The following is a 27,954-nucleotide window of genomic DNA, read 5'->3' as shown; positions in this document are numbered from 1 at the left end:
TTTTCACTTAGTTAGGGTTTGAGTTGTTCTTTTTACCTCCGTGCAAAGATTTTAAAACAAAACTCCCTACATTTCAAAACAAAAACCATTTTGACTTTTTTTTTTAAATTATTTTCATTATTTATTTAGATGAAACTGGTTGCTGCATTTTACCGGAGCTGGAGAATGGTTTTAGTCACCCTGAAATTGCATTTTTTGGGGGAAGGGAGAAATTAACTCAGCTCTACATGACATCCCGTCCTAAGAGTATGAATTAATTTCAGCGACTAGACTCTTGGAATCCATTCTTCTTACCACAGTCATCAATAATTTCCAAGTGTGGATGATAAAAGTTAATCTCTGCCTTCTCCAAAGTAATTACAGACCTGGAGAGGGAGACATCTGATGAGATACCAGAGAGTGATGGTCACGGCTCCTGTAAGTGCTTTCTCTGCCAGGGCACTGAGCTAGGTTGCCCAGGGTTGGCAGGGGAAAGGTTCTGACTTCAACTCCCTCATGGTTCGCCCTGTGGGAGCTCTCTGCATATTTGTTATGAGCTGGCAGGACCTGAGAGATGCAGAAAACATGAGTGTGACCAAGGGAGGGAGGGGATGGAGAAGCAGAAGTTAAAGGTAAAAGTCTTTGATGTTGCCAGTCTGAATATGGGAGAAACACCTAGCTGCCTTCACGTTCTGTAGACGTCAGAATAAGCCCTGAAAACTCGGCATTTGGGTTCATGTTTCTCATGGGCTTTATTGGTTTGCCTCAGGAAGCCATTTTGAAAGTAAAATGAATTATATTGTAAAAATAAGAATGGATTAAAGAAATGTGTATGTACCTTTAAGCAGAAATAAGAAATGTTGAAATACAGGTGCCAGGAAAAGAAACATTAGCCATAAACAAGGCTGCTAATGGCAAAACATTAACAGAAGATCGGTAATAGTTAGTAAGGAAATAAGATATGCATGCCTAGCCCAGGTAAATTTATCCGATTCTGCTTCCTTTGTTATCTTGTTAAGTGCTTGCCCTTTTATTTGTATAAATAAGATAGTTTGTGTCTTGCATGGTGCTCACATTATCTGGGTGTTATTAGCAGAGCGCTGTGCTAATAAAACAGAGTGGTCTGACAAACTGTGAGTCCTGAGTCTAACTTTGACAATTTGGAGGTTCCACCGAGATGGCAACCCTCTTCACTGGGGCTGTGTGATTCCTGACCGTTTTTGTAGGACGACCGTGGCAGCCGGCACCTGGGCATTTGGCCCTAGCGGTCCTCCACCAAAACGGAAAGGCGCACAACCACAGTGAAGTCTACGCCATTTAATTTGTTGGTTCCCTCTCTGTTCTGGTAGGGATCCCGGGATCTGACATCAGGAATCTGGTCAGGTAATTATTTCTGTGTTTTGTCCGGACTGAGGACTGTCCTGTCTCTGTGTCTATCCGTCCTCCTGTGGAGTGTTTGAATCCGGGTGCCATCTCAGTCTGGGGATCGGCCGACCAAGGGGTTCCTGTCCCTGCGGTCTGAGTGAGTGGAATCTGCACAATCGCAGCCGCACCGCACTTCGGGTAAAATCCTTGGTGTGAAAGCAAGGGCAATTGAGGCAGTAGCATGTGGGCTCCTTTTGTGTGTTGCACTGGGCATCGCTCTGACGAACCCGAATTTCCTTCTTGTGCGATTGGTGTGTGAAGTCTTCATGTATAAGTAACCAGATGTCTAAGTCGGGACAGTTCCCTAAATGAACGCTGGCTCATTTTATGTATTTTAGGATGAGTCCAGACTCCCGTAAAAAGGGTCTGGACTCCTGTAAATTTCTGGAAAAATGGTCTAGGCTAACTCAGGAGGATCCCAAAACTCAGTGGCCACTGTTAAAATCTTGGAACAAAGACCGAGTGGATGTCTTAAAGGACAAACTCGGCCAACCTAAAACTAAATTGGCTAAAGGAGAGGTTAATTGTGTCATGCAGTAGTGGGAAGAGGCAAATCGTAGGTGGACAAAATCAAAATTTGCCTCTCTCAATTATTCAAATAATAAGTTAAAAGCTTTATTAAAAGCCTCCTCTCCCACTACCAGACTGAGCGCTCCCCTTTACCCTGTTCTCAAAAAAAACCCCACCCTGTATCGATCCAACCCTCTTCATACTCCGATCTCATTGTAAAAAGGAGAACAAGCCCCTTGTTCTGTTCCCCTTTGTTGTCTGCCTCAGAAACTGATTCTTTAGTGTTCCACTACCAATTCAGCAAGGGAGGGGGCTCCTCAACTAGCCCCCACCCTTCCTGGTCCCTTTCCTTGAACATTTCTTTCAAAATTGTGAAGTGACCACAATAGCACTCACAAACGGCTCATTGGAAAAAAGCAGGATTGGTCCCAGACAAGCAACAGATAAAGAAACTGAAAAACAGGTTGAAAGCCCTAAGGGAATAGTGTCAGGAGTAAGAAAAGCAGTAAGTGCAGGCATGAACCCCTGGAACAATACTTAAAATGGTGAAATCTGAGGTGATAAAGGTGTCATTTTGGGACATAAACAAGTGATTTAAGGAAAGAGAGTGAAAAGTTAACTCTATAGAGGCTGGAGAGAATTAAGCAGTTAAACTTTGTGAAAATGTTAAAAAGGACCATGTTAAAGAGAGAGAATTCTTGGTTTCTTTGCAGCCATTCTGAAGGGAAAATGGGCCCTTTTCCAGAAGAATGCCTGTAAATAATCCAAATATTTGGATGTAAGAACAAAGCAGTGTAAAGGAATGCATCAGGAAAAGATAAGGTGTGAAGGTCATTGTTATAGAAAGAGTCAAGGAAGAAGTAGTAAAGAGACTTAAAGAACATCAAAGAATCATCAGGCACTGCTTACTACCCAGACCGCTGTTAAACTATCTGGCATCTGAGAGTGGATACATGCTTCGCAGTGTAAGAATGCACCACCCCCAGCGAACCAATCCTCACCTCAGGACCACGCAGAGTCAATTGTGACTCCAGAAGAAGACATAGAGGAACAGCCTGCAATACCTTACAATCTACGTTCTCATAAGGGTTGCCAGAAGCAGACAACAACCTAAAGCAAGGCCCAAGAAGAAGCAGTAGCAAGCCTAGTGCCTGCTGCCTGGTGGACATAAAACCGTGACTGCGGTTTCCTCAGTTGAGGTTGTCAGAACCAGAAGGATCCTGCCTCCAACATGCACCTCTGGTGGCGCCTGTTCCTCGACTGCTGGTGTCTTAAGGTCTGGGGAGTCCACAATGACAATTCTTTTATCCAGCAGCAAGTGTGGATAGCTCAGACCCTTAATATTTCTAAATGCTGGGTCTGCAGCCACATCCCAGCCCACTCTCAAACTGGTGTTCCTGTCCTGGCTATCCCACTCAATTCCCCAGACCTCATTGGAGGACCTTGTCCGTTTAACACAATATGGAACAGTAATGACACCTGGGAAGATGCTATTGGCAGTTCCTTTACCCACTTGGGGGAGTAATACACCAGGCAAAAGGGCTCCTGAGGTTACAAGCAGTAGTTAAAATAATGGCAAATAAAACTGGAGAAAGTTTAAGAGCCCTGGCCAAAGAAACAGGGGCGATCCGACAGGTTGCCCTCCAAAACCGTCAGACATTGGACATAGTGCTGGCGGCCAAAGGAGGGACCTGTGCTCTCATTGGAAAACAATGTTGTGTGTTTATACCTGACGATACCAATGAGGTAATAGATCGCTGCAGCCACTTAGAACAAATCTCATATCTTCCCCATGAAGAGCCGAGTTCTTTATGGAAGTGGCTAAGTAACCTGTTCGATTTCTCTGGCATAGGAAACTGGTTGTTTCAGGGAGCCCTGACTATCCTGTTGGAATCTTAATAATTTCTATATGTTTTCAGTTAGTCTCCTGTTGTATCCAAAATCGTGTAAGGCATGCCACCCAGGTGACTGCCCCAAAACAGAGTGCTAATATGATGATTTTGAATATTGCCGATGAACAAAGAGATAAAGAACAGTTAATATGTGGAACCCAGTAAAATGTTGGTCATGGCGTGAGCTTGACCAAAAGGAGGGATTGTGAAAGTAGAATGAATTATATTGTAAAAATAAGAATGGATTAAAGAAATGTGTATGTACCTTTAAGCAGAAATAAGAAATGTTGAAATACAGGTGCCAGGAAAAGAAACATTAGCCATAAACAAGGGTGCTAATGGCGAAACATTAACAGAAGATTGGTAATAGTTAGTAAGGAAATAAGATATGCATGCCTAGCCCAGATAAACTTATCAGATTCTGCTTCCTTTGTTATCTTGTTAAGTGCTTGCCCTTTTATTTGTATAAATAAGATAGTTTGTGTCTTGCATAGTATCAGAGGGTAGCCGTGTTAGTCTGGATCTGTAAAAGCAGAAAAGAATCCTGTGGCACCTTATAGACTAACAGACGTTTTGGAGCATGAGCTTTCGTGGGTGAATACCCACTTCCTCAGATGCATGTAATGGAAATATCCAGGGGCAGGTATATATATGTGTGCTAGCAAGCAAGCTAGAGATAACGAGGTCAATTCAATCAGGGAGGATAAGGCCCTGTTCTAGCAGTTGAGGTGTGAAAACCAAGAGAGGAGAAACTGGTTGGTTTCTCCTCTCTTGGTTTTCACACCTCAACTGCTAGAACAGGGCCTCATCCTCCCTGATTGAATTGACCTCGTTATCTCTAGCTTGCTTGCTAGCACACATATATATACCTGCCCCTGGATATTTCCATTACATGCATCTGAGGAAGTGGGTATTCACCCACGAAAGCTCATGCTCCAAAATGTCTGTTAGTCTATAAGGTGCCACAGGATTCTTTGTGTCTTGCATGGTGCTCACATTATCTGGGTGTTATTAGCAGAGTGCTGTGCTAATAAAACAGAGTGGTCTGACAAACTGTGAGTCCTGAGTCTAACTTTGACACCATTTATGGGGCTGAAATTACAAGATCTGATCTTCTCATGATCTTTCCACACACCAAGAACTGAAATGTGGCAAGACCACCAGGTGAGCTAGTGTTTGAGCCCAATACTTACTCACTGGGAAAAACCTATACACAAATATAAATAGGCTCTGAGTCTATCTCATCCCATAGTCCTTCTAAAAATGCAAATATTCCCTTTTCAAATACTCCCTGCTGGGAGACCTACCCAATGCCCCTTTATGATTTGGACTATGCCTCCAGACACAAAGATGCCAATATTTCAAGCTTATTAATGGGTGGGCAAACAGGGATCCACCAGGCAGCACACCGGGGCAGAGGGATTTATTTCTGGTGGGATAGAAGAGGGAGGGGGGAAGGATTTTTTTTTTCAGAAAAATAAGGATTGTCCCTCCTAAATATGTACAATTGGCCTGTATCAGAGGCTAATCCCAGAATTGGGCTGGGTAAGGTGTATTAAGGTGAATTCTGCTCTCTCTCAGTAGTCAGATAGTAAACTCTATTGTTTTGAAGGCCAAATTCTGCCCTGCCTTACAATCCACACATGCCTCCTTCGTCTGAGCTGGGGCATCTCCTGTGCATGCAACTACCTGTCCATGCCAGAGTCTAATCAGGAAATCCATGAAAATATGTGACTTGGAAAAACTAATGTGGAGGCTAACGAGGTAGATATATAGGAGACCATTCAGCTGTATACGTGGCCAGAACACATAGTAATCACTTACTGACTGTGAGGATGAGGTGTCCAAGAGATAGCGGTCCTCAAAATCCCACTGAGGCTCAGACTTGAAGTCAGCAATCTTCAGCTTTCTCTTTTCTGTCACTGTAGGAGCCTGAGTCGTGACATTCTGCATTGTGGGAGTGGCCACATTCCGCACCGGGAGGCTGGGATGAACTTTGCCTTTTGTAGAGGGTCTCAGAGCACTGGGCTTAGTTGACACAGAGGCCTTTTTTGGTTTTGTTTTTGCTTGGTCTTGGTGTATGGTCTTTGCATTGGCTCCCTTCCCCCGGGGTGCTGGTGGGGCGCTCTTACCCTGCGTTTGTGTCTTCTTGGATGCTGATTTTACATTCTTATCCTCTGCTTGCTCCTCCATGGCCTCTCCTTTGTCTGCTGCCATTCTCTTAACCATATCTTGCTCCAGCCTATTGCTGTCTGTGCCCAGTATCACATTTAGCTGGCTCAAGGAATCCCCTTCAACGGGCACAGTGTGGAGCTTGTTCTGTTGGATGTCCTTTTCTGGCATGTCTTTGGTATCTTGCAAATAAATGACTGGCCTAAATGTAAGCAAAAGAAAGGCAAATACACTACATGTACTTCAGCTGAATGAAGCCCCCTCCATCCCCTTTTCTACATTAATGGCTGTCTTATCCTCCAAATGTTTTATGACACTACTGAATACAGCAATTACCCTCTCCAGGGCTCTACTTTTGTAACCTTCACTGGGTTTGCAGGGAATTGTCGTTATGCTTTGCTCAAAGGACACCTACCTGAACTTGTTTATGATTTAGCCATAAAATGGTTATTCAGCAACTTGGACCATCAGACATGAATCATGTGATTTGCTCCCCTCCACTCATGAAATAAAGCATATGTAATTCAGATTATTATACAGATGGTTTTTGAAATATTCATGACCTGCGGTAGCTGGAAATCAAGGTAGGGGCAGGGAGGAACCTATTTGCAGCAAGGCACAATTCATGACAATCATCCCAGGACACTGACGCATCCCACTTGAAAGACACAGGACTATGGTGTAGTAAACAGAGCAGAACCTTTATTCAGGCTACTGGACAAACATTCGACCTGCAGCCCCCTTGCTCTCCAGCTTGCATTCTCGCCGAGTAATATTGATACACTTCACAGTTCCCAGCCAGGATGAGTCTGACTCCTGGTCCAGATTCGGCATTCATGGACTAGATTCTGACTATACTGCGGGCACTGCTGCTTTTCAACACTTAGAAGAACAAGCATGATGTTGGAAAGAGTTATCTGATGTTTAGAAAAATTTCTGCGCAGGCTGCAGGGATCCCAGCTACATACCACTTGACCTAACAAGGTGCAAATGTGGGAGACTATGGCGCAATTCTGAGATGCTGGGTGTCCCCTACTCATGCTGAAGTCAATAGAAGGGGACGGTGCTCAACACTTGGCAGGAGCAAGCCCCATGTGGGACCCAGAGCCAAAATCAGGGATGCAAGGAAGTGATTCAAGCTAGGTAAGGTCGGAATGAGGTAGGATTTGTTCCTGTAGCTGAAATGGCACTTTCTATGCAGGCTGCGTTTCCAAAGTATGGACCGTACAGCAGCCCGAGCCAGAGAACACTGACTGCCCCTTCCTTGCAGTCTAGCAGTGACTAGGGACCTCTGCTGAGCTGGTGCAGAGCACAGACAAATGCTTGTTTTAAGGAGAATCACCAGTAGAGCCCTGCATGGTTCCAAAATTTATGTTCACATGCGATCCACAAACAAGGTGCTCGGATGCGGATAGCCATGGATATAAAGAGGATATCCGCAGATTTGCAGGGCTCTAATGATCAGTCCCAATGTGACCAGGTACATCCCAGCCTTCCAGTGAGCTCAATGGCGTGTTCGTGGGCAACAGCAGTGCAGCAGAACGCCAATACAAGGGGTAAAGAGACAGCACCAAATCCTGCCCTTTAGGGATTACGTATGAAAATCCATCTGGCATGTGTACTGTAAATGCTGCGCTAGCCCAGGGCAGGGAGTGGCAGCAACTGGATGGGCCTGCCACACAAGGGATCTCCAGCCACCTGCAAGCAATGGGGCAAAGCAGCCAGAAAGTCACAAAGCTTCATCTTTCACACAAATGGGCTTCAGGGCTGCTGGCTCCATAGAATAGTTCTGCCTCTTCGCGCAGTTCCAGTTTCACTCCAGGCTGACTGTCACAGCTGGCTCGTGGGCAGCCAGACCTAGTGGTCAGAGCCAGGATCCACAGTCACAAGACAGGAGTCAACAGTGGGTCAGGTCAGGATACTGAGATATCAGAAGCAGGAAATAAAGTTGAGAGCAGAACCATGAATCAGTAACCAGAGTCAGGCCGGGTCAGGATACCAGGGGGTCAGAGGCAGGAGAAAAACTGTGATCGGAACCACAAGTCAGACGCCAGGAGACAAGCCGCGTCAGAATCCAAAGAAGCCAAGCCAGGGAAGCAGGAGCGAGAGGGACCCATTCCAGAACAGAGTGACTCTCAGCTGCATGGACAACTTCCTGTTCCTGTGCTGGCAGGGGTGACTCTATGTTTTCTGCCACCCCAAGCATGGCAGTCAGGCAGCCTTCGGCGGCATTTCTGCAGGAGGTCCGCCGGTCACGCAGATTCAGCAGCGGTTCTGCAGGTGATCTGCTGGTCCCGCACCTTCGGTGTACCTGCCACTGAATTGCTGCCAAAACCGCGGGACCGGCAGACCTCCTGCAGAAAGGCTGCCTGATTGCCGCCCTCAGAGCGACTGGCAGCCCGCCCCCCATGACTTGCCACTCCAGGCACATGCTTGCTGCGCTGGTGCCTGGAGCTGCCCCCGTGTGCTGGGTTGATATAGAACCTGTGGACCAATCAGGACCTCCAGCATTCTGTCAATCAAGTTCCAAGACTGGAGTCCTCTGTCAGGGTTCAGCTTTTGCCCTAGACCCTGTTAGCAAGTCCCTGGGCGGCAGGTTGGAACTTACTAGTTCCTAAGAGTCCTGTAGAGCAGGGTTCAAGACCTACAGTTCCTGATGCTGACTAATGAAGGGCAGAAAGTCTTACTGACTTAGCAGCCAGGGGCAGCTCTAGGTATTTTGCTGCCCCAACTACGGCAGCAGCTTGCTTGCAGGAGGTCCCCAGTCCCACGGATTCGGCGGCATGCCTGCGGGAGGCCCACCAAAGCTGCAGGACCAGCGGACCCTCTGCAGGCATGCTGCCAAAGGCAACCTGCCTGCCACCCTCGTGGCAACTGGCAGAGCACCCCCCATGGCTTGCCACCCCAGGCACGCGCTTGGCATGCTAGTGCCTGGAGCCACCCCTATTAGCAGCATGGAGGCAGCTGAGCTGGTTGACGTAAAGTCAGTAGGCCACGTTTTCAGCTTGGGTGAATTGGCAAAGCTCCATTGACTTCTTGGAGGTGTAATGCCTCCTGTAGCTACCCACCATGCAGAGGCGCTTGTCTACTGCACCCTCCGGTAGCAAGGTAGCCGGTGTGCTCGTTTGTCATTTACCAGTACACACTGGAATTGCAGTATGCAATGAAAAAAAAACCCATAGCAGTTAGCTACAGACACCACACATTACAGTACCTGCAACAGAGCAAATGGCTGGCACCCTGAGAGGAAGGCAGAGATGGACTCTAACAAGGTCACCTTGTCACAACATGCAGTGGACAGGGGTGCTGGAACAATCTGTATAGCAGGGTGCTGAGCGGGACTGAACGAAACTGTAAATCCTGTCTATGATGGAAACCATTTCAAGTCAGGGGTGCTTTTGTGTTTTTGAAGAAAAATGATCAAAATGAAAATTTGTGGGTTTAAAAAAGTTCTAAACAATTGTTGTTGCTATTTTTGGAAGGTTCCCTCACTGTTACTGTGTTACTTTCTCCCATATTTTTATTCCTCACTCCCTTTTAAGTGGGAAAAAAATGGAGGGTTCCCCCCTCCACACTTTCTGTAAAACTCCCTCGTCCCTGGAGATCCTTAAAAACCCTTGAAAAGCCAAAACATTTTTGTTGTTGAACAAATGAAAAGTAAACATGAAAACCAACACATGAAACAAAAACTACATTTTGTTTTCTGACCATCCCAGACTTTTGCAACATGTTTGCAAAGTGCTTTATGCTCCTGAAATGGAAGATAAAATGGGGCTAATCCTGACCCCTATCCCCACCCCAAATGCAGGACTACCAGGTTCAGAAAGCTAAATTACCATGGTAGTTCCACAGTTCATGTGGGGTGTCGTGTCATGGGGCGGCTATACAGGGAGACTTCACAACAGCTGTGCAGGGCACTGATCCATTGATCTTTGCACTGGTGCAGGACAGGGGATTTGCAAACTATACATTGACACTTGCTTTTAAAAATATATTGGTTTTAAGGAAACATTGTAACATGCGGCTCTACTGTATACAGGTAATAACTACCTGGAACATATGCCACATACTAGTGCAGAGTGTTCTGTCTTTTGGCTCATCAGTCCAATGGCTTCATACATGCGTCATTTGACATGCAACAGGCAACGGGACACATCAGCAAGTCCCCAGGAATTTTAGAGCTGTTACATTTTGAACTACACGGTATAAAATGCCAACATTTTCAGAAATAGCTTCCAATACAGTGTGAGCATAATTACCTCCATTTGGAAGCCCCACTCTCTGATTTACAGATACAACCAGGTAATTAGGTCTTTAAATGAATACAGCAGGAAGTGCCATTATTTCCACCTGCAGTAATGGAGGCTGGGGTGATCTCCAGGCAAAAAAACAGAGCCAAAATGTTTAGGTTTTTCTTGAGAAAATTCACTGCTGTTTGCATGCTTTTGAAAGGACAGACAAGCCTTGTCCACATAGGAAAGTTCTTTGGTATAAACTAAGGTGTGAACTGAAATTGGTATAATTTTACCAGAATAACCCCCATGAGGATACAGTTGTTCCAACATAAACCATCTGTTTGATAGGGGAGTTGGAGAGGGCTGAGGGTTTGCTTCCCATAAGGATGCAGGGGTGGAAAGGAGTTTCAGGCAGTGGCTGTTGGGGTTGAGTTCCTGTTGGGATGATTATTTTAATGCTGCTAAGATTTCGCTGGGCAGCTGGAGCCCTTGGATAGGTGAAATCTAAAGAAAAGAAACTAAACCAACCCCCCCCACACACTTTTATTTATGTTGCTTATGGGGTTTAAGCTAAACAAAAAAAAAGCCACACCTACTCTGGCATGAGAGTGTCTACATAGAGGTCAGTTTAAATTCACACCTTAGGTTATACTGAAGAAACTTCCTGGCCCCGGTCACTGAACTCAACCCAATACCTCTTCACTTCCCCAGTGAGGACAAATCTTGGTGGGTTAAGCTGTATGGAACAGGTCCTTTGGGAAGGATCCCACGACTGTACTACTGGGTTGCTTTCTATAATGTCATTGTCTGCATTATTTGAGTGCCCTGATTCCGAGTCCGACTTTCCTTTGTTTGTTTGTTTCGAATTAACAGTATAATTTTGGCTCAAACTCCAAATCAAATCAGATTGCCGAGCAAGCGTTATGATTCAGCTGCCCCACACCTAAAGGGGCTCTTTACATCTCATTCTGCACAGAGGTAGATTTCTTTCCCTGGCTCCCTAAAAGAATTGAATTTGGAGCGTGGCAGAGTTGGCTTGGATGGTACTTTAGCCCTTGAGTGCTTGTTTAGGTTAAGGACATTTGCACTACCTGTATGCTGATTCCCTACTTTGCACTAGTGTTTGCATTAAGGATTTGCTTTGATGCAAATTTCCCTAGATTAGATAAGTCCTGAATTAGAGGTTTTAGAAAACTTTAAATATATTTTATGCATAAATAACAATTGTATTAATGGAATATCTGTTTATATAAATAATGTTTTAATTTAATATTTAGTCGAGATGTGATGATATACACAATGTACCATCTTTCTTGTATTGATATTACCCAGATCTTGCTTTCTAGCGCAAGGTTTTGGGTGTGAGTACACACACACACACACACACACACACACACACACACCAGTATATAAAAAGTTTCACACTTAGAGCTAGAGAGATTAGAAAGTACACTACATGGACAGTTTGTCTTAGAAGGAGCTGAATCTCTTACCTGTGAAGACATTTTTCTGCAAAGCCGAAGAAGGAGCTAACAGAGACAATGAGGAACAGAAACGCTGTCACAAAAATGGGCCAGAAGATCAAACGGGGCACCTTGGCAAATCTCCTCCGGAGAGATCGCATGGCCTCGCATTAGCCAGGACTGGAGCTGTTCTCCTGCTCCGCTACAGGTGTATTGCACAATGAACAAGCCGGCTGTGTCACTCCTCAGATATCCCTGGCCAGTAGGAGCACACCCTCTGTCCCAACATTCAGGGATAGTAATAAATTCTGTATGCTGAACTTTCTTTGCCAAAACAAAGTTTGGGTGTTGCTTTGTGAGGATTCTGTGGGCTTGGCAGGTCCATGGGCAAATACCTATTGTTTAAACTTGCTTTACAAATGTTTCTTGACGGTTGATGTAAAATAAATACCCCTCTTGTATCTGTTTCAGGCAAAAACAGGAGCAAATAAAAGCCTGTGTGAATGACGAGGTTAACGTTAGCTACACTTAGAGACTAGTTTTCAGAACGGCATCTAGGTGTGGGTTCAGGTCAGTTCTAGTGAATCTATATTATTACGCTAGTGCTTGGAAGCTCCAACCATGATCGGGCCCCTGTTGTGCCAAGCACTGTAGAGAAGCATAGTAAGAGACCGTCCCTGCCCCCAAAAGCACAACAGCTAGATACATAGATGCCAAGGCCACGAGTCTAACCTCTTTATTACACAGGCCATAGTTTTAGACATGATCCAAGATGACCCATAAGCAAGTCCAATGATAAATCCATTATAAAGCGTCAGGAATTTGTTTTTTAAAATGAATTTAGTACTTGGGTAAAGTGTTACATTAACGGGCCTGGAGGTGAAAATTTTCTCTTCCTCTCGAGAGCAGGCATAATATCGGTGGTGGCAATGCAAGCTTTCCTGAGCCTCCCTGCCTATTTAAAACTGGTCAGGAAAATCTCCGAACCCACGCCAATTTTTTTTTAATTGGAGTTTACCAATTTGTCAAAATTGAACGTTCTACAGAGACGGAGTGCCTTTGCTCGAGTTCCAGTGGAACCCAGGCAAATTTCAAACCCTGCCTGATTTCCTGCCAGCTTGTCTGGCTGGCTCTTGGGAGCCTAGCTGCCTGACAGCCACAGTGTCAGGAACCCCTGGTTACCAGGATCTGCAGCTCCTGAGCAGTCCACCAGGTGGACACCAGTGGAGCCAGCACTCCATTCCTTTCTGTGGAACATTTCAAAATGGATGTTCCAAAATGTAGCAAAACTTTGGAAATATCAAAATAGTCCATGAAATGGCATGACTTTTATCTGCCCAGCTCTACTGCCTACATGCTTCAACTCTGAGCCACTTATAAAGATATGAGGCCAGTATACTCTCCACGGCCTGTGATCTCTCTGCTGGGCCTACCGCTCAGACTGTTAATTCACTAGGTCCAAGTGTGGGACTGGTTTTTGAGCGACGGGCTCCTGTCCCATTGGGTATTGTGTTGAACGTCCACCTCTCCATTTCATAGAGGCCACCGCCGAACAACAACTTTTGATCACAACTGAGTTAGGCTACGGCTGGATTCGAACCTGGGTGGCCTATGGCAGAAGTGAAAAGGTCTACACTGTTCTAACACTCCCATAAATCACCCAGTTGGACATGTTCAAGCCTTGAAAGTCCAGGTCCCTAAATGGCCAGATCCAGCCTCGCACATTTTTGTTGTGAAGTGTCAGATTTTGATTGGTCCCCTGTTCAGACATGCCAAGGAACAATATACTGAATAGAATTTCTCCCTGTCAGGCCCCAGTGATAGCAACAGTCTAGAGGGTAAGGGGCTGGGGGAAGGGATTTGTTTTCCCATTGTAACAAAAAATATTTCTTAGCTACAGCCGCAGGACAGGGCCAGTAGGAAGAGGGAGTGTTTGTATCCTGGTCCTGAAGGATACACGGATGTTTGGACAGGACAACAGGATTCATCAAGTGAAATTCGAAATAGGAGTATCTGAGACTTGATACAATGGGCCCCATTCCAAAGGCAAAACTATCTGCTCTATGGAACGAAGAGCCACACAGAGAATTATTAACTCTGGCAGAGATAATTTAGCAGTTTGGAAAGGGGGAGTGGTGAACTCCTTACGAGGTAGGGAAATCAGTCCAAGGCTGTTCACATTTTCACAGTGGCATTTTAACAAGAGGCCCTCCTTAGTGCAACACTGCAGTTAATCCAGGTTTCATGGCTGTTACTGCCGAACACGTGGCATGCCTAGCATATCTTACAAACTTTAGGAGGACAACGCTGCACCACCATGCTTTATCGAGGCTTTTCTATGACACTAAAGTGACAAAAGCCCTGTGTAATTATTGAGCTCTGCAATCCCCTTCTACCTCCTTTTTTGTGTGCCCGGATCAGGTAATTGCCCATGCAAACACTCATTTTCATGCAGCCACCCAATTTTCATATGCTGGTGTAAACAGGAGTTACCAGAGTTTGCGACTCTCACGTTTTGCACAGTCCTTTCAATGTCTTCTTCAGAGAATCTTGTGCATATGCACTGGTGTTAATGACCCTACCAGTTGCAAGGAAATAGAAAATCAGGTCCATTGTGTGATGGACCTTTCTAATGATATCTCACATGGCCCATCTTGCATAAATACATCTTAGATAGGCTATAATCATGTTATAACGTGTCATGCATCTGACAAAATGGGCATTCACCCACAAAAGCTCATGCTCCAATACATCTGTTAGTCTACAAGGTGCCACAGGACTCTTTGTCACTTGTTATAACAATATTTCCATGAAGAACATGGGGCATAGTGTCACACATTGTTCCTTTCAGACTCATGCACAAGTCAACCTAGTCACAGCTCTCCATTTACACAGCATTAACTCTTTGCCTATAAAAATTGCTCAAAATGATATTGATCCAAAAGGTTGTTACCCATCCCTCGGCTCTACTGACTCCACCATGAGTTCCATGTGCATAGCACCTCTTGAAAACTAGAATCAGCATGAAGGCTTGTTGTGTTATAACACTCCTAACCCTGTAAAGGTCTAACACAAAGATCCTTGGAATAGCACTGACAATCAGACCTTTATCCCATTGATTCCCTGCCATGCAGTGCACAGGAATTTAACATTCCCACCTCCCAGCCTCCACCACGGAGAGGAGAATCGACCCCCGAAGAACCAGTCATTTGCTTTTTAAAAGAATGACTTACTGTATATTCTCACAGGTGAGACACTCTCCTAATTATTTATCTGTTCCCCAAGAGTCGATTTAGGTCTCGATTCTACACAGTGTGATATGTGGGCAGACTATGGCACCTGTGCTCGGTGTGGCTCCATCCCCACCCAGCCACTATGCAGTGCAGCATCTGGGCCTGAATGATTAAATACAAAATACAGCTTCAGTTGTGAAATATAGTCATTGAACTCCCAGGGCCAAATTCATCCCTGATGTGACTCCACCAACTTCAATGGAGTTACATCAGAGACCAATGGAACATATTATCACAGAGTCAGATTCAGAATGAATTCAGCTTCTGATTCATTTTTGCTACATGATGTTCTCTCTGGCCACAGATTCCATCATATCTCTCTCCTCCTCTGTAGGATAACCATGTTACCCTAGTTAACCTCCTGTGACAGACTGTACCCTTATGGTCACTCCTTTTCCAGGACTATAATAAATGTTGTATAAAGTATGCCTTGTGAGGTATCATTTGAAAACTCATACCTTGCTGATCATTATTGTCCTGATAAAATGTGTGTGATGTCATTGCATGTAAAGTTATATGATTCTTCTGTACAGTATTACTAGACATGTTCCAAGTCTGGGGAGAAGCAAATACAGACCAGTTCCCCAGAGACAAAAGGCTAGCCAATGCCTCAGCCAGGTGTCAACAAAATCAAATGGCCCATCACCTGGTTAAGTGGCCATTCTTTGGCAGGAAAGAGGATGTGGGTGAAAAGCTACATCTTCACAAAGAAACAGCTAGGGGTTCCCGTCCACACAGACTTTCTGTCTCTTGAACCTAAGCTGCAGATGATTCTTGAAGAAGAGAAAGAACTATAAGAGGAGAAAGGAGGCATCCCATATTATTCCTTCCTTTCTGTACCTAGGACAGGGGTGGGCAAACTACGACCTGGGGGCTGCATCCAGCCCTTCAGACATTTTAATCTGGCCCTCAAGCTCCTGACGGGGAGCATGGTCCAGGGCTTGCCCCGCTCTGGCACTCCAGCCAGGGGCTTGCCCTGCTCCACGCATGCTGTGGCTCCGCATGCCTCTCGGAAACAGCGACATGTCCCACTTCTGGCTCCTATGCGTAGGGGCAGCCAAGGGGCTCTGAACGCCACCCCTGCAGCTCCCATTGGCTGGGAACTATGGCCAATGGGAGCTGCAAGGGCAACGTCTGCAGCTGCCGTGTAGGACCCAGAGCGGGGACATGCTGCTGCTTCTGAGAGCTGCTTGAGGTAAGCACTGCCTGGAGCCTGTACCCCTGATCCCATCCTGATCCCTCTCCCACTCTCCGAACCCCTTGGTCCCAGCCCAGAGCATCCTTTTGCACCCCCAACCCCTCATCCCCAGTCTCACCCCAGAGTCCTCACCCCCTCCTGCACCCCAACTCCAATTTCATGAGCATTCATGCCTGCCATACAATTTCCATACCCAGATGTGGCCCTCAGGCCATAAAGTTTGCCCACCCCGACCTAGGACATCCACACCTGAAGAACAAAGGAAGCAGCTTTGGAGTTGGAGAGGGATCCAGTCTGAGATTCAGCCAGTAAGACTGTTAAAAGATGTGATTAGAGATTCATTTAGCTTGCTAAGTTAGACATTAGTTGCATTCTACTTTTATTTTCTTGTAACCTTTTTTGACTTTTATGCCTCATTACTTGTAGTCACTTAAAACCTCTCTTTTGGAGTTAATAAACTTGTTTTAGCTAAATGAGCATGTTTGGATTGAAGTGTTTGGGAAACTCCATTTGGGATAACAGGATTTGTGCATAGTATTTTCTATTAACAAAGTGACATACTTTGTATGCGCTTGTCCAGGAGAGAGATGAACAGTACAAGATGTATATTTCTGGGGAAAAGTCTGGGACTGGGAATTTCCCATTGTTGCTCTGCAGTGTAATTCACGCATGGCTGGCTACAGCACTCATACAGTATAACTGGGAGTAACTTACATGCTGGAGACTGTGTTTCAGGAGATTAGGAGTGGTAACTCTCACGGTGAAGCAGCGTAAAAGACACTGCAGCTTGGAGAACTGAGGGGACACAGCTGGTCATCAGTCCAGATTGTACCCTGGGTAACGTCACACCTACCCAAGTTGATCGGTGTATAAAATGACCACCTGAACAAAGGAACCTTGACATTTCAGAATAAATCTCTCAACACAGTCAAGCATTTATTTTATTCCAACAAGCAGCCTGTTCTAACCTGCTTTATTCTAACAGACAACAACAACAACAACAACAACAACAACAAAACCCTCACCACCAATGCCTAGGCAGTTTTGCATGTTATAAAGTGGCATTATATGTATGATTCCAGGCAACGGTTAAATTTTAACCCTGCTGATTAGAGGGAAGAGGCTCATAGCGTTGTTTCAGTGGAAAAATTGCTTTCTGCTGAATTCTTATTAGTCATTAAGCACAGCTATCAATCCATCAAATGTTTATGTGCATTGTGAGGTTAAAGTAGGCTTGCCTAGCTATCATTCAGGATAAGTGTTTGGGTAAGAACCAGTTTGGTTAAAGAAAAGAGAAGCTGGTAGTTTACTAACGTCAGTAGAGTCATTACAGGGAAATGAGTGTAACTCCATGAAACCCTATGTTGCACTCGTTCAGATGTCACTTACTACTCCAAGTGGAATGACTGGTAGCTGCAGGGGCTGACCCCTCTGAAAACCAAGACCTAAGAACCTAATTTACATAATTAGGCATAATTGCACTGGAGACAAATGGTGTTAAGCCGAGGCTGAATTTGACCCTCAGAGTCTCAAACTTTCTAAAAAATATACTAATTCAACCACAAGTTATTGGGCTCAATACATGAATCAATGGGTGAAGTTCTGTGGCCTGTGCTTTGCAGGATGTCAGACTAGCTGGTCATAATGGTTCCCTTCTGGCCTTAAAATCTTTGCATCTGTGAAAACTCAGCACCCAAAAAAATGAGGAATGAAAGTCAGCCCTTTGTGCAAACCTTCGGGCTTCTGCATCTCTACCAGCATGAATTTCTTCACACATGCAAATACTGTATGACTGCAGGCACCAAATCATCTGGGAATTTCCCCCTAGTAATTAAGAGTGGGCAGCTAATTACTGAAGAAATTGGAATGTAGTCACAGTATAACAGATATCAAAGCAATCCCATGTTAACCCTGCACCTTGTCATTGCACAGAAAGCAGCCACCTTAGCGCTAGCGAGGCTCGTGGGAGTCAGAAAGGAAATATTTTCTTTGTTCTGTTAAGGAATTTTGCCAGAGATGGCAGAGATAAGACTATTTAGATAGGGTAGGGTGGGACTGTAAAGTATCTGAATCTGCTGCAGGTACACCAGCCTAGAGCTGGGAGAATTTTTGTATTTTTCAGGGCACCAAAACTATTGGTGAAGTAGAGGTTGAATTCAATGAATAGTTTCAGGTGAACAATTGATTAAACAACAACAAAAAAGGTCAAAATGGTTTGCGTTGACCATTTCAAAACAAAATACCTTTTAGCTTTTCATTTAGAAATGGTGCTTAGTTTTCAAAATGTAGCTGAAGGAAGCACAAGGAGTTATACCTATGCACACTTCCTCTGGATAGCACCACTGCACATTTATCCAGCCAGCTGTGAACTTAGCCATTCCTGGATCATTTCAAAGGAAAAAAAGAAGCCATCTGCAACCAGAATGCAGGAAACTATTCACATCACTCACCAAACTCAAGCCACTGATGCCTGGCCAATGTCACTGTGGGTTGTGGGTACAGCTCTGCATGATGACTGAAGACTCATCACAATGACCCAACACCACCGGGTCCTGCTGCTGAGTAAATACTGTGACAGGTATTGCAACCACCTGCACTGTTTTGGGGGACATATTGTCTTTTATGTTTAAAGCATGAAAACCTCAAATTATTATTATATTGAGATGGTCCAAGCTGCATGAGCTACAGAACATGCATAGCCCATGCTACCAACACTGGACACTTGTGTTTGTATGTTTCCGGCCCACAGGGAGGTGGGGGTAAGAAGGAGGCCCTGTGAAATCTGGAATTACAGATACCCAGCGAACATGGGAAGGGATGGGTTTTACCTGTGGAGGGAAAGGTTTTGGGATATGGAGGCTGAGTTAAGCAAACTCAGACCTGGTCTACACTAAGCAGGAGCGCTGGAACGGGGTATGCGTTTGGGGGGGCCTCCCACTTTTGAAAGCGGTTGAGCCTGGCTCCCTGTCCCTCCTCTTCCCCCTAAGGCCCCGTCGCTGACCAGGTTGGAAGCTGGAGCCCACCCCAGGCAACTGTGGGGAATCACAGACCTGCCACCTGCCTGGGGTGGGAGGCCCAAGAGTAACCCCCAGTCCAACCCAGATGGAGGGTCTGCAGCTCCCCACAGGGGCCAGGCAGCTCTTCAGCCTTGATGCCCTGCCCCCAGGCTGGAAGCCAGATCTGGGTCGGGGTAAGAGCAGTGTGGGCAGCTGTGGGGAGCCGCGGACCCTCCTCCTGCCTTTGGCAGGGGGTCTGGACAGCGGGGATGTGGGCTGGGGGCTGCTCTCAGGCTCCCCCGCCCCAGGCAGGTGGAGGGGCTCAGACTCCCCAGCTCAGCTATGGCTTTGCCAAGGGGAGCTGGGCCTCATGGGGAAAAGGAGCCTCGTGCCCCCCACAAACACACTTTTAGGAAGGCTTCATTGCCCCTGAAATGCTGTAAGTCAATCTAAGTTATGCTAGTTACATTACATAAGCAACAGAATTTAAGTCAACGTAACTTTGATTGACTTACAGCGGAGTCCACACTATGCTACGTCGACGGGGGACACACTCCTGGCAACATAGGCTCCGACTCTAGCTGTGGTGCATTACAGACGTCGCTGGGTTAACGCTCTCCTGTCGACTTTCTGCGTCTTCACCAGACCTGCTGCAGGAGCACCGATTTAGCTGTGTAGCGTAGACTAGGCCTCAGACCTTCTTTCTAATCCAGCAAACAGACATTATCTTTTGTCTGGAGCAAAGAGAGGAGCAGCCCTTGCTAAAGGGCTGGAAGGACTTTAGCCTGCCAAGGCCCCATAGAACTGATACACGCTTTCTGATACACTTAAATCCTTGCATTGTTTTCATTCCAGAACGAATGTACTGCTTGGAAAGAGTTGTGTGGTGACTTGTAACGGCTGGCACAGCAGGGCCTGGCACAGAATCAGACTTGTCTACAGGAGGGCTTTGAATGGCTTGAAAGGGTTAAACCTGCAGAAACACTGCCGAATCCATGTTACCAGCGGGCAGTGTGTCCTGGTCACGGCCCCTTTCCATAATGTCCCTTGATATCTGCTCGAAGGCATTGTAATTCCTACGGCTGGAGAGCAGCCGGGACTGGACAGCTTCCTCCCCACAAACACTGATGAGGTCCAGCACCTCGCCATTGCTCCATACTGGGGATTGCCTGGCGCATGGAGGTGTGGCCACCTGGAAAGATTCGCTGAAAGCACTCCACGCCTGGCTGAGCAAACAGGAAGGGGATTTTCAAAATTCCCAGAGAATTTAAAGGACGGGTCTAATGATTGGTCACCCTGAGGGCAGGGCAGTAGAGTTCAAACTGATGACCAGAGTGGCTAGAACAGGCATTGTGGGACACTTCTGGAGGCCAATCAGAGCACATGAACAGACCAGGGCTATCACACTGGTGCCGCGGCGCTCCAGCGAGGGTGCATCAAATGTTATTCCACTTGCTGAGGTGGAGTACCAGGAACGCTCTAGCCATGGAGTCCGGGTGCTCTATGTGCCTTGCCAGTGTGGACATGTAATGAGTTAGAGCACGCTGGGCTGCTTTAATGCGCTCTAACTCGCAAGCGGAGCCATGCCCTTTATTACCTCACTGGTTACTCAGAAGTCCAAACAACACCGTTCCCTTACAGTGGATCCAGCCTCAGGCCTCCATCCAGGTACCCTCTGAATTATCAGAATACAGCATAGACAGGGACTGTTAATTTATATTGTCCACCCTACTCATACATATGCAAACACACAAAAATACAAATGTTATCTCCCCACGTGTCTTTTGAGGGTATTTATTTTGCAGGATATTTAACTCTTTCTAGCCATGCCGACCCCTGCCCTAAAGCATTTTACAAGCCACATAAACTCCAGTTGCTTAACTCTCTCTTGAAATGCAGACATCTCTGGGGAGGAATGCAACAGCTGTTTAACAGTACCCAATGCTTTACATGGGGAACACAAGAAAAATACAATAGCCAGTGTAGTAAGTGAAGGCCCTGATAAAGGCCCAGTATGAGGCCTGAGGCCTGAACTAAAGTAATGATCAAGACTTAGCTAAAACGCAAAGTCAAGCTGTGAGCTGGAAGCCAGCCTGGTTCACAGAAGCTGGCAAGGAAAGGGCTGATGATGCATAAACATATATTCACCTAGCATACTGAAGTATAAACATGATACCAGAACACCTTATACTGGAACATTCCACAGATAAGAAAGAACAGGCCGACCCATCCCAATGACAGCGGCAAAAGGGTAAAATGATGGATAGAGTTGTTTTGATCGAAGCAACATGTACTAGGTGAGAGGCGGCACCTTACTACGTAGAGGGGTTGCACCTCAATACGTCAAGAGTGATGTGTAACTTGTTTGTACCTGTGTATAAGAACGCATCCCTGGGGCGGTGTCTTTGTCCAGCCTAGAGAGCAGTGGAAAGTCCCGCCACTAACTGAGCTGAGTCCATTGACCGTGGGTACATATTTGTAGTATACCCTGAATTAGGCTAAGAAATCTACAGGAACTATTATTGTGTCCAATAAGGCAATAAACCTGGCTGAAGTGCCTTCGTACCTTACTAGACTCTGTGGTCCTTGGGGGTTCTCTTCTGGTCTGCTGTGTCAGCTATCTGCGCAGATCTGGGGCAGCACACAGAGGGAACACACGCACGCAGCCGAGTGATACCAACAAGGAGAAAGCAGAGCACCACACCAGTAGCATCTGACAACACACCTCAGACAACAGCCAGGAGAAACTGAAGAAAGTACTGAGTGGTATAATGTAATTGCCAAATTGGAATTTGGCCAGGGCAGTGTTAACAGTCCTGTTCTTGCAAAAAGCATAATAGGATATGTAATGATCACAAGTTTTTTGGCTCTGGACTTCATATGAAAGATGGCACCTCCATTGCCACAGTGTCTTCTATCACCATGCCCCAGATTGTTGATACAGTACTGACTACAACCTATCCTGAAAGATAATCCCTCACTCTCACAGATCTTGGGAGACAGACCTGTCCTTGCTTACAGACAGCCCCCCCAACCTGAAACAAATACTCACCAGCAACCACACACTACAGAACAAGAACACTAACCCATGAACCTATCCTTGCAACAAAACCCGATGCCAACTCTGTCCACATATCTATTCAAATGACATCATCATAGGAACTAAATCACATTATCCACACCATCAGGGACTCGTTCACATGCACATCTATCAATGTGATATATGCAATGTGCCAGCAACGCCCCTCTGCCATGTACATTGGCCAAACCGGACAGTCTCTACGCAAAAGAATAAATGGATACAAATCTGACATCAGGAATCATAACATTCAAAAAACCAGTAGGAGAACACTTCAACCTCCCTGGTCACTCAGTAACAGATTTAAGGTGGCAATTTTGCAACAGAAAAGCTTCAAAAACAGACTCCAACGAGAAACTGCTGAACTTGAATTAATATGCAAACTAGTTACCATCAATTTAGGCTTGAATAGAGACTGGGAATGGCTGAGCCATTACACACATTGAATCTATTCCCCCATGTTAAGTATCCTCACACTTTCTTGTCAAACTGTCTGAAATGGGCTATCTTGACTGTCACTACAAAAGGTTTTTCTCTTAATTAATTAGCCTCAGAGTTGGTAGGGCAACTCTCACCTTTTCCTGTTCTCTGTATGTGTTGTACGTTCCATTCCATGCATCCGAAGAAGTGGGCTGTAGCCCACGAAAGCTTATGCTCAAACAAATGTGTTAGTCTCTAAGGTGCCAAAAGTACTCTGTTCTTTTTTTGAAGTAAAATTATGTTTATTCTAATTGCCAGCTCTGCAAACTCCAACTAGAAGGCAGACTCCAGCCGGGCTCTTTGCCTTGTGCATCATCACCAACTCCCACAGGACAAATTCTGCCCTCAGTTACACCTGTGCTACCCTGCCTGCAGTGGAAACAACTCACAGTTCTAGTGCTGATGCACCAGTCAGACTAGGGGCCAGCTCCCACCCCACAGGTTGGCTCTGCAGCACTAAAACAATAAAAAGCAGTTAGTCACTAAAATCAGCAGGTGGAAATAACACATGCAGGGAGCAGAGCTGGTGAATGAGAATGTGTCATTTTCATTGTCCCTTTCCTGATCACAACTGCACTTAAATTTGACTTTGTACTTTCCAACACTACTGTGTAAGTAACCTCAGGGGGTGCTTTTGTCTCTAAATTCATGTATGCAACTGTTTGTAGTACTGCCTTTGTGTATTCTGTGATTAAAGACTGCATGGCTATCCATGCACATGAGGGGGCAGAGTTAAGGACATTAGGGAAATGTTTGTTGCTGAATGTTCCAACTCCTGTGTGACTAAATAGTCCACTTTATTGCATTAATGTAGAGCTTTTGTTGTTTGGGATGTGCTATTTTTATTTATTTATTTAGTGGAGGAAGATGGGGAAGGGGGTTTGCACTAATGGATGAAATCTTGGTCACATTTCATCACATTCATATCCCAGCCCTCTGTCTGCAAGTTTCTTGGGAGACGAATCCCTTCCCCGCCACAATTCTTTATCCTCCTGTGATGTTAACCATATTTCTATGAAGAATATGGGGTGTATGATATGAATACGGCCTAAGATATATTTTATGAAAAATGGGGCTTGTAAGGTATTATTGGAAAGGTTATGATATACTGAATGTGATTATCCAATTTGCATGCATCATTTCTGTATCTGAAGTTAACAATTATAATTGTGTGTGTACTTGGGGAAACGCCCGGACAGTAAGCAGTCAGCCTTAATGGGCCATTAGAAAAACACAATGAGTCTTTGGCAATGCGGATCTCCCATCTGCCTGGAGTTTCTTCCTGTGGACATTGCAAATAAACCTGGTTTCATAGTTGCTTTGATGCTGCAAGGTCAGGTAATAAGATGATCTGATACAAAATATCACCTTGAAACTACTGGTACTTTTCCACTGGAGGGGGAGGGGGATCAAACAAAGGTTTCCCGCTTTAGATGTGAAAGTAGAATGAATTAGATTGTAAAAGTAGAATGGATTAAAGAAATGTTGTATGTTCCTTTAAGCAGGAATGAGGAATGTTGAAAAAGTTGTCAGGAAGAGAAACATTAAGATATGGAACAATGGGTCCACTTAAGGTAATGGTGGGACATTAGCAGGAGATTGGTAAGAGTTAATAAGGAAATAAGATATGTGCATCTAGCCCCAGGTAAACTTATCAGTTCTGTTCCCTTTGTTATCTTGTTAAGTTCACGCCCTTTTTATATGTAAAGCCTTGCATGGCACTCACACATCATCTAGATCAGGGGTCAGAAGTGGTGTGCTGAGTCTTCATTTATTCACTCTAATTTAAGGTTTCGTGTGCCAGTCATACATTTTAATGTTTTTAGAAGGTCTCTTTCTATAAGTCTATAATATATAACTAAACTATTGTTGTATGTAAAGAAAATAAGTTTTGTAAAATGTTTAAGAAGCTTCATTTAAAATGAAATTAAAATGCAGAGCCTCCCAGACCGGTGGCCAGGACCTGGGCAGTGAGAGTGCCACTGAAAATCAGCTCGCGTTCCACCTTCGACACATGTGCCATAGGTTGCCTACCCCTGATTTAGGTGTATTAGCAAAGCGGTTTGCTAATAAAACAAAGTAGTCTGACAAATTGTGAGTCCTGAATCTGACTTTGACATAGGTAAATCCCTTTTAAGGCTGGGAAGGGGGTTAATAAATTATGGTTTATTATTAAACCCAGTTAGTACAATCTCTAGCTGCGGGGTGGAGGGCGGGAAGAGAAGTTGTGCATCTCTCTCTTCACATTGAGGGAGAATTTTTATGAGCTTGCACTGTACAGCACAAGACAGTATTACTTTGGGTTTATTCCCCAAAGCGGGTGTGCATCCGAGGTCCAGACTGCATGGCTCAGAAGCAAAAGGTTGTAGCACAGCAAACGTTTTGCCACACCACTACAGTAGACCTGCTGATCTTCTCAGCTTCCACCAGATGGTTTCTTCACTGGAGTGCTTTAAAAATAAACAACAGGGAAGAGGGATGGAGAAGATTTTTTTTTAAAGTCAGGACTACAACCATCACATTTAGTGAACATAGATAACAGCTGGGCCCCAACTTTCAAAAAAGACGGTTACTCACCTTTGTAACTGTTGTTCTTCGAGATGTGTTGCTCACATCCATTCCAGTTAGGTGTGCGCGCCACGCGTGCACGTTCGTCGGAAACTTTTTACCCTAGCAACTCCAGTGGGCCGGCAGGTCGCCCCCTGGAGTGGCGCCGCCATGGCGCCCAATATATATCCCTGCCGGCCCGCCCGCTCCTCAGTTCCTTCTTGCCGGCTACTCCGACAGTGGGGAAGGAGGGCGGGTGTGGAATGGATGTGAGCAACACATCTCGAAGAACAACAGTTACAAAGGTGAGTAACCGTCTTTTCTTCTTCGAGTGATTGCTCACATCCATTCCAGCTAGGTGACTCCCAAGCCATACCTAGGCGGTGGGGTCGGAGTGAGAAGTCGCGGCACGGAGCACTGCAGTTCCGAAGGCCGCATCCTCCCTCGACTGCTGGACCAGGGCGTAGTGGGAAGCAAAGGTGTGGACCGATGACCAGGCCGCTGCCCGACAGATTTCCTGGATGGGCACACGGGCGAGGAAAGCCAGCGACGACGCCTGCGCCCTGGTAGAATGCGCAGTCACACGGCCCGTAGGGACATGGGCCAAGTCATAACAGGTCCTGATACAGGACGTAACTCAAGAGGATACCCTCTGGGAGGAGATAGGAAGCCCTTTCATACGATCTGCTACCGCCACGAAAAGCTGGGGGGATTTTCGGAAGGGTTTAGTCCTCTCTATGTAGAACGCGAGAGCCCTACGGACATCCAGCGAGTGGAGCTGCTGCTCCCTGCCTGAGGAGTGAGGTTTTGGGAAAAAAACCGGAAGGAAAATCTCTTGGTTGACGTGGAAAGCCGAGACCACCTTGGGCAGAAAAGCAGGGTGTGGTCTCAGCTGCACCTTGTCTTTGTGGAAGACCGTATATGGGGGGTCTACCACAAGAGCTCGGAGTTCCGACACCCGTCTAGCTGAGGTGATAGCCACTAGAAAGGCAGTCTTCCAAGAGAGGTAGAGCAGGGAGCAAGTAGCTAACGGCTCAAAGGGGGGCCCCATGAGCCGGGACAACACCAGGTTAAGATCCCAGGTTGGAGCAGGGGGACGGACGTTAGGGAATAAACGTTCCAGCCCTTTAAGGAATCTCGACACCGTCGGGTGAGAAAAAACGGAGCGACCATCCGCACCCGGGTGAAAGGTGGAGATAGCTGCTAGGTGGACTCGCAACGACGATAAGGCCAGACCTTGCCCTTTGAGGGACCAAACATAGTCTAAGATTTCGGTTACCGAAACTTCCATAGGGCGGAGATTTCTCTCTACGCACCAAGAGGAGAAGCGTTTCCATTTCGCCGAATATGTGGCTCTTGTGGACGGTTTCCTGCTGCTCAAGAGCACCTCTCTCACATGCGTGGAGCAGCGCAGCTCGGAACCAGTCAGCCACGCAGGAGCCACGCCGCCAGGTGCAGCGACTGCAGGTCTGGGTGACAGAGGGTCCCGTGGTCCTGGGTAATCAGGTCCGGATGAAGGGGCAGGGGAACTGGGCCGGCTACGGCCAAGTCCAGCAGCATCGTGTACCAGTGTTGCCTGGGCCATGCTGGGGCCACCATGATCACGAGAGCCCTGTCTCTGCGCACCTTCAGGAGGACCTTGTGGACCAGAGGGAACGGGGGAAACGCATAGTACAGGTGGGTCGACCACTGGATGAGGAAGGCATCCGCTATCGACCCCGGCTCCCTGCCCTGAAAGGAGCAGAACGCTTGGCACTTCCTGTTCCCCTTGGACGCGAAGAGGTCCACCCGGGGATAACCCCACCTCCGGAAAATGGAGAGAGCGACGTCCGGGCGAAGGGACCACTCGTGTGACAGGAAGGATCTGCTCAATCGATCTGCCAGCGTGTTCCGTACTCCAGGGAGGAAAGAAGCTCTGAGGTGAATGGAGTGGGCTACGCAAAAGTCCCAGAGTCGTATCGCCTCGAGGCACAGGGAGGAGGACCTGGTGCCGCCCTGCTTGTTGATATAGTACATGGTCGTCGTGTTGTCCGTGAACACGGCGACACAACGACCCTGAAGCTGATGACAGAACGCTTGACAAGCAAGGCGGACCGCTCTCAACTCCCGCATGTTGATGTGTAGCCCCACCTCCTCCTGGGACCACAGGCCCTGTGTCCGCAGGGTCCCTAGGTGGGCCTTCCAGCCTAGATCTGAGGCATCCGTTGTCAGGGATACCGAGGGCTGAGAGGGGTGGAAGGGAAGACCCGCACATAATACGGACTGGTCTAGCCACCAGCCGAGAGAATCTAAGACCTTCTGGGGGATTGTGACTAACATGTCTAACGGTTGCCTTGCCGGCCTGTAATGACTGATAAGCCACAGCTGGAGAGGCCTCATGTGGAGCCGAGCGTAGTCGGTTACAAAGGTGCAAGCCGCCATGTGGCCTAGCAGGGTTAGACATGTCCTCACTGACGTCAATGGGGCTGACCGCAAACGTTGAACGATCGCCACCATGGTCTGGAACCGTTGCAGAGGCAGCGAGGCCCTGCCCACAGTAGCGTCCAGGACGGCCCCGATAAATTCCACCTTCTGAGTGGGCCTCAGGGTGGACTTGTCTGCGTTTATCAAGAGGCCCAGACTTGCAAACATGCCGGTGATCACGCGGACATGGCTGTTGACTTGTTGTTCCGACGTGCCCCGAAT

General features: G+C 46.5%; 1 protein-coding gene across 1 annotated transcript in view; it reads right to left on the bottom strand.

Moving 5' to 3' along the window:
* ST6GALNAC1 (ST6 N-acetylgalactosaminide alpha-2,6-sialyltransferase 1) overlaps nt 1-11,837 on the bottom strand; it is a 29,301-nt gene extending 17,464 nt beyond the window's left edge. Inside the window, exons 1-2 of the mRNA XM_030534443.1 lie at nt 11,707-11,837; nt 5,631-6,180 (exon numbers count right to left, since the gene is read on the bottom strand). Coding sequence (XP_030390303.1) covers nt 5,631-6,180; nt 11,707-11,837 — 681 coding nt within the window. The remainder of the gene's footprint in view (nt 1-5,630; nt 6,181-11,706) is intronic.
* Between the last annotated feature and the right edge of the window lie 16,117 nt (nt 11,838-27,954).

Source organism: Gopherus evgoodei, chromosome 15 (genome assembly GCF_007399415.2).
Source record: "Gopherus evgoodei ecotype Sinaloan lineage chromosome 15, rGopEvg1_v1.p, whole genome shotgun sequence".
Taxonomy (NCBI): domain Eukaryota; kingdom Metazoa; phylum Chordata; order Testudines; family Testudinidae; genus Gopherus; species Gopherus evgoodei.
The sequence above is the reverse complement of the archived record's forward strand: the minus strand, read 5'-3'. Positions and strand labels throughout refer to the sequence as shown.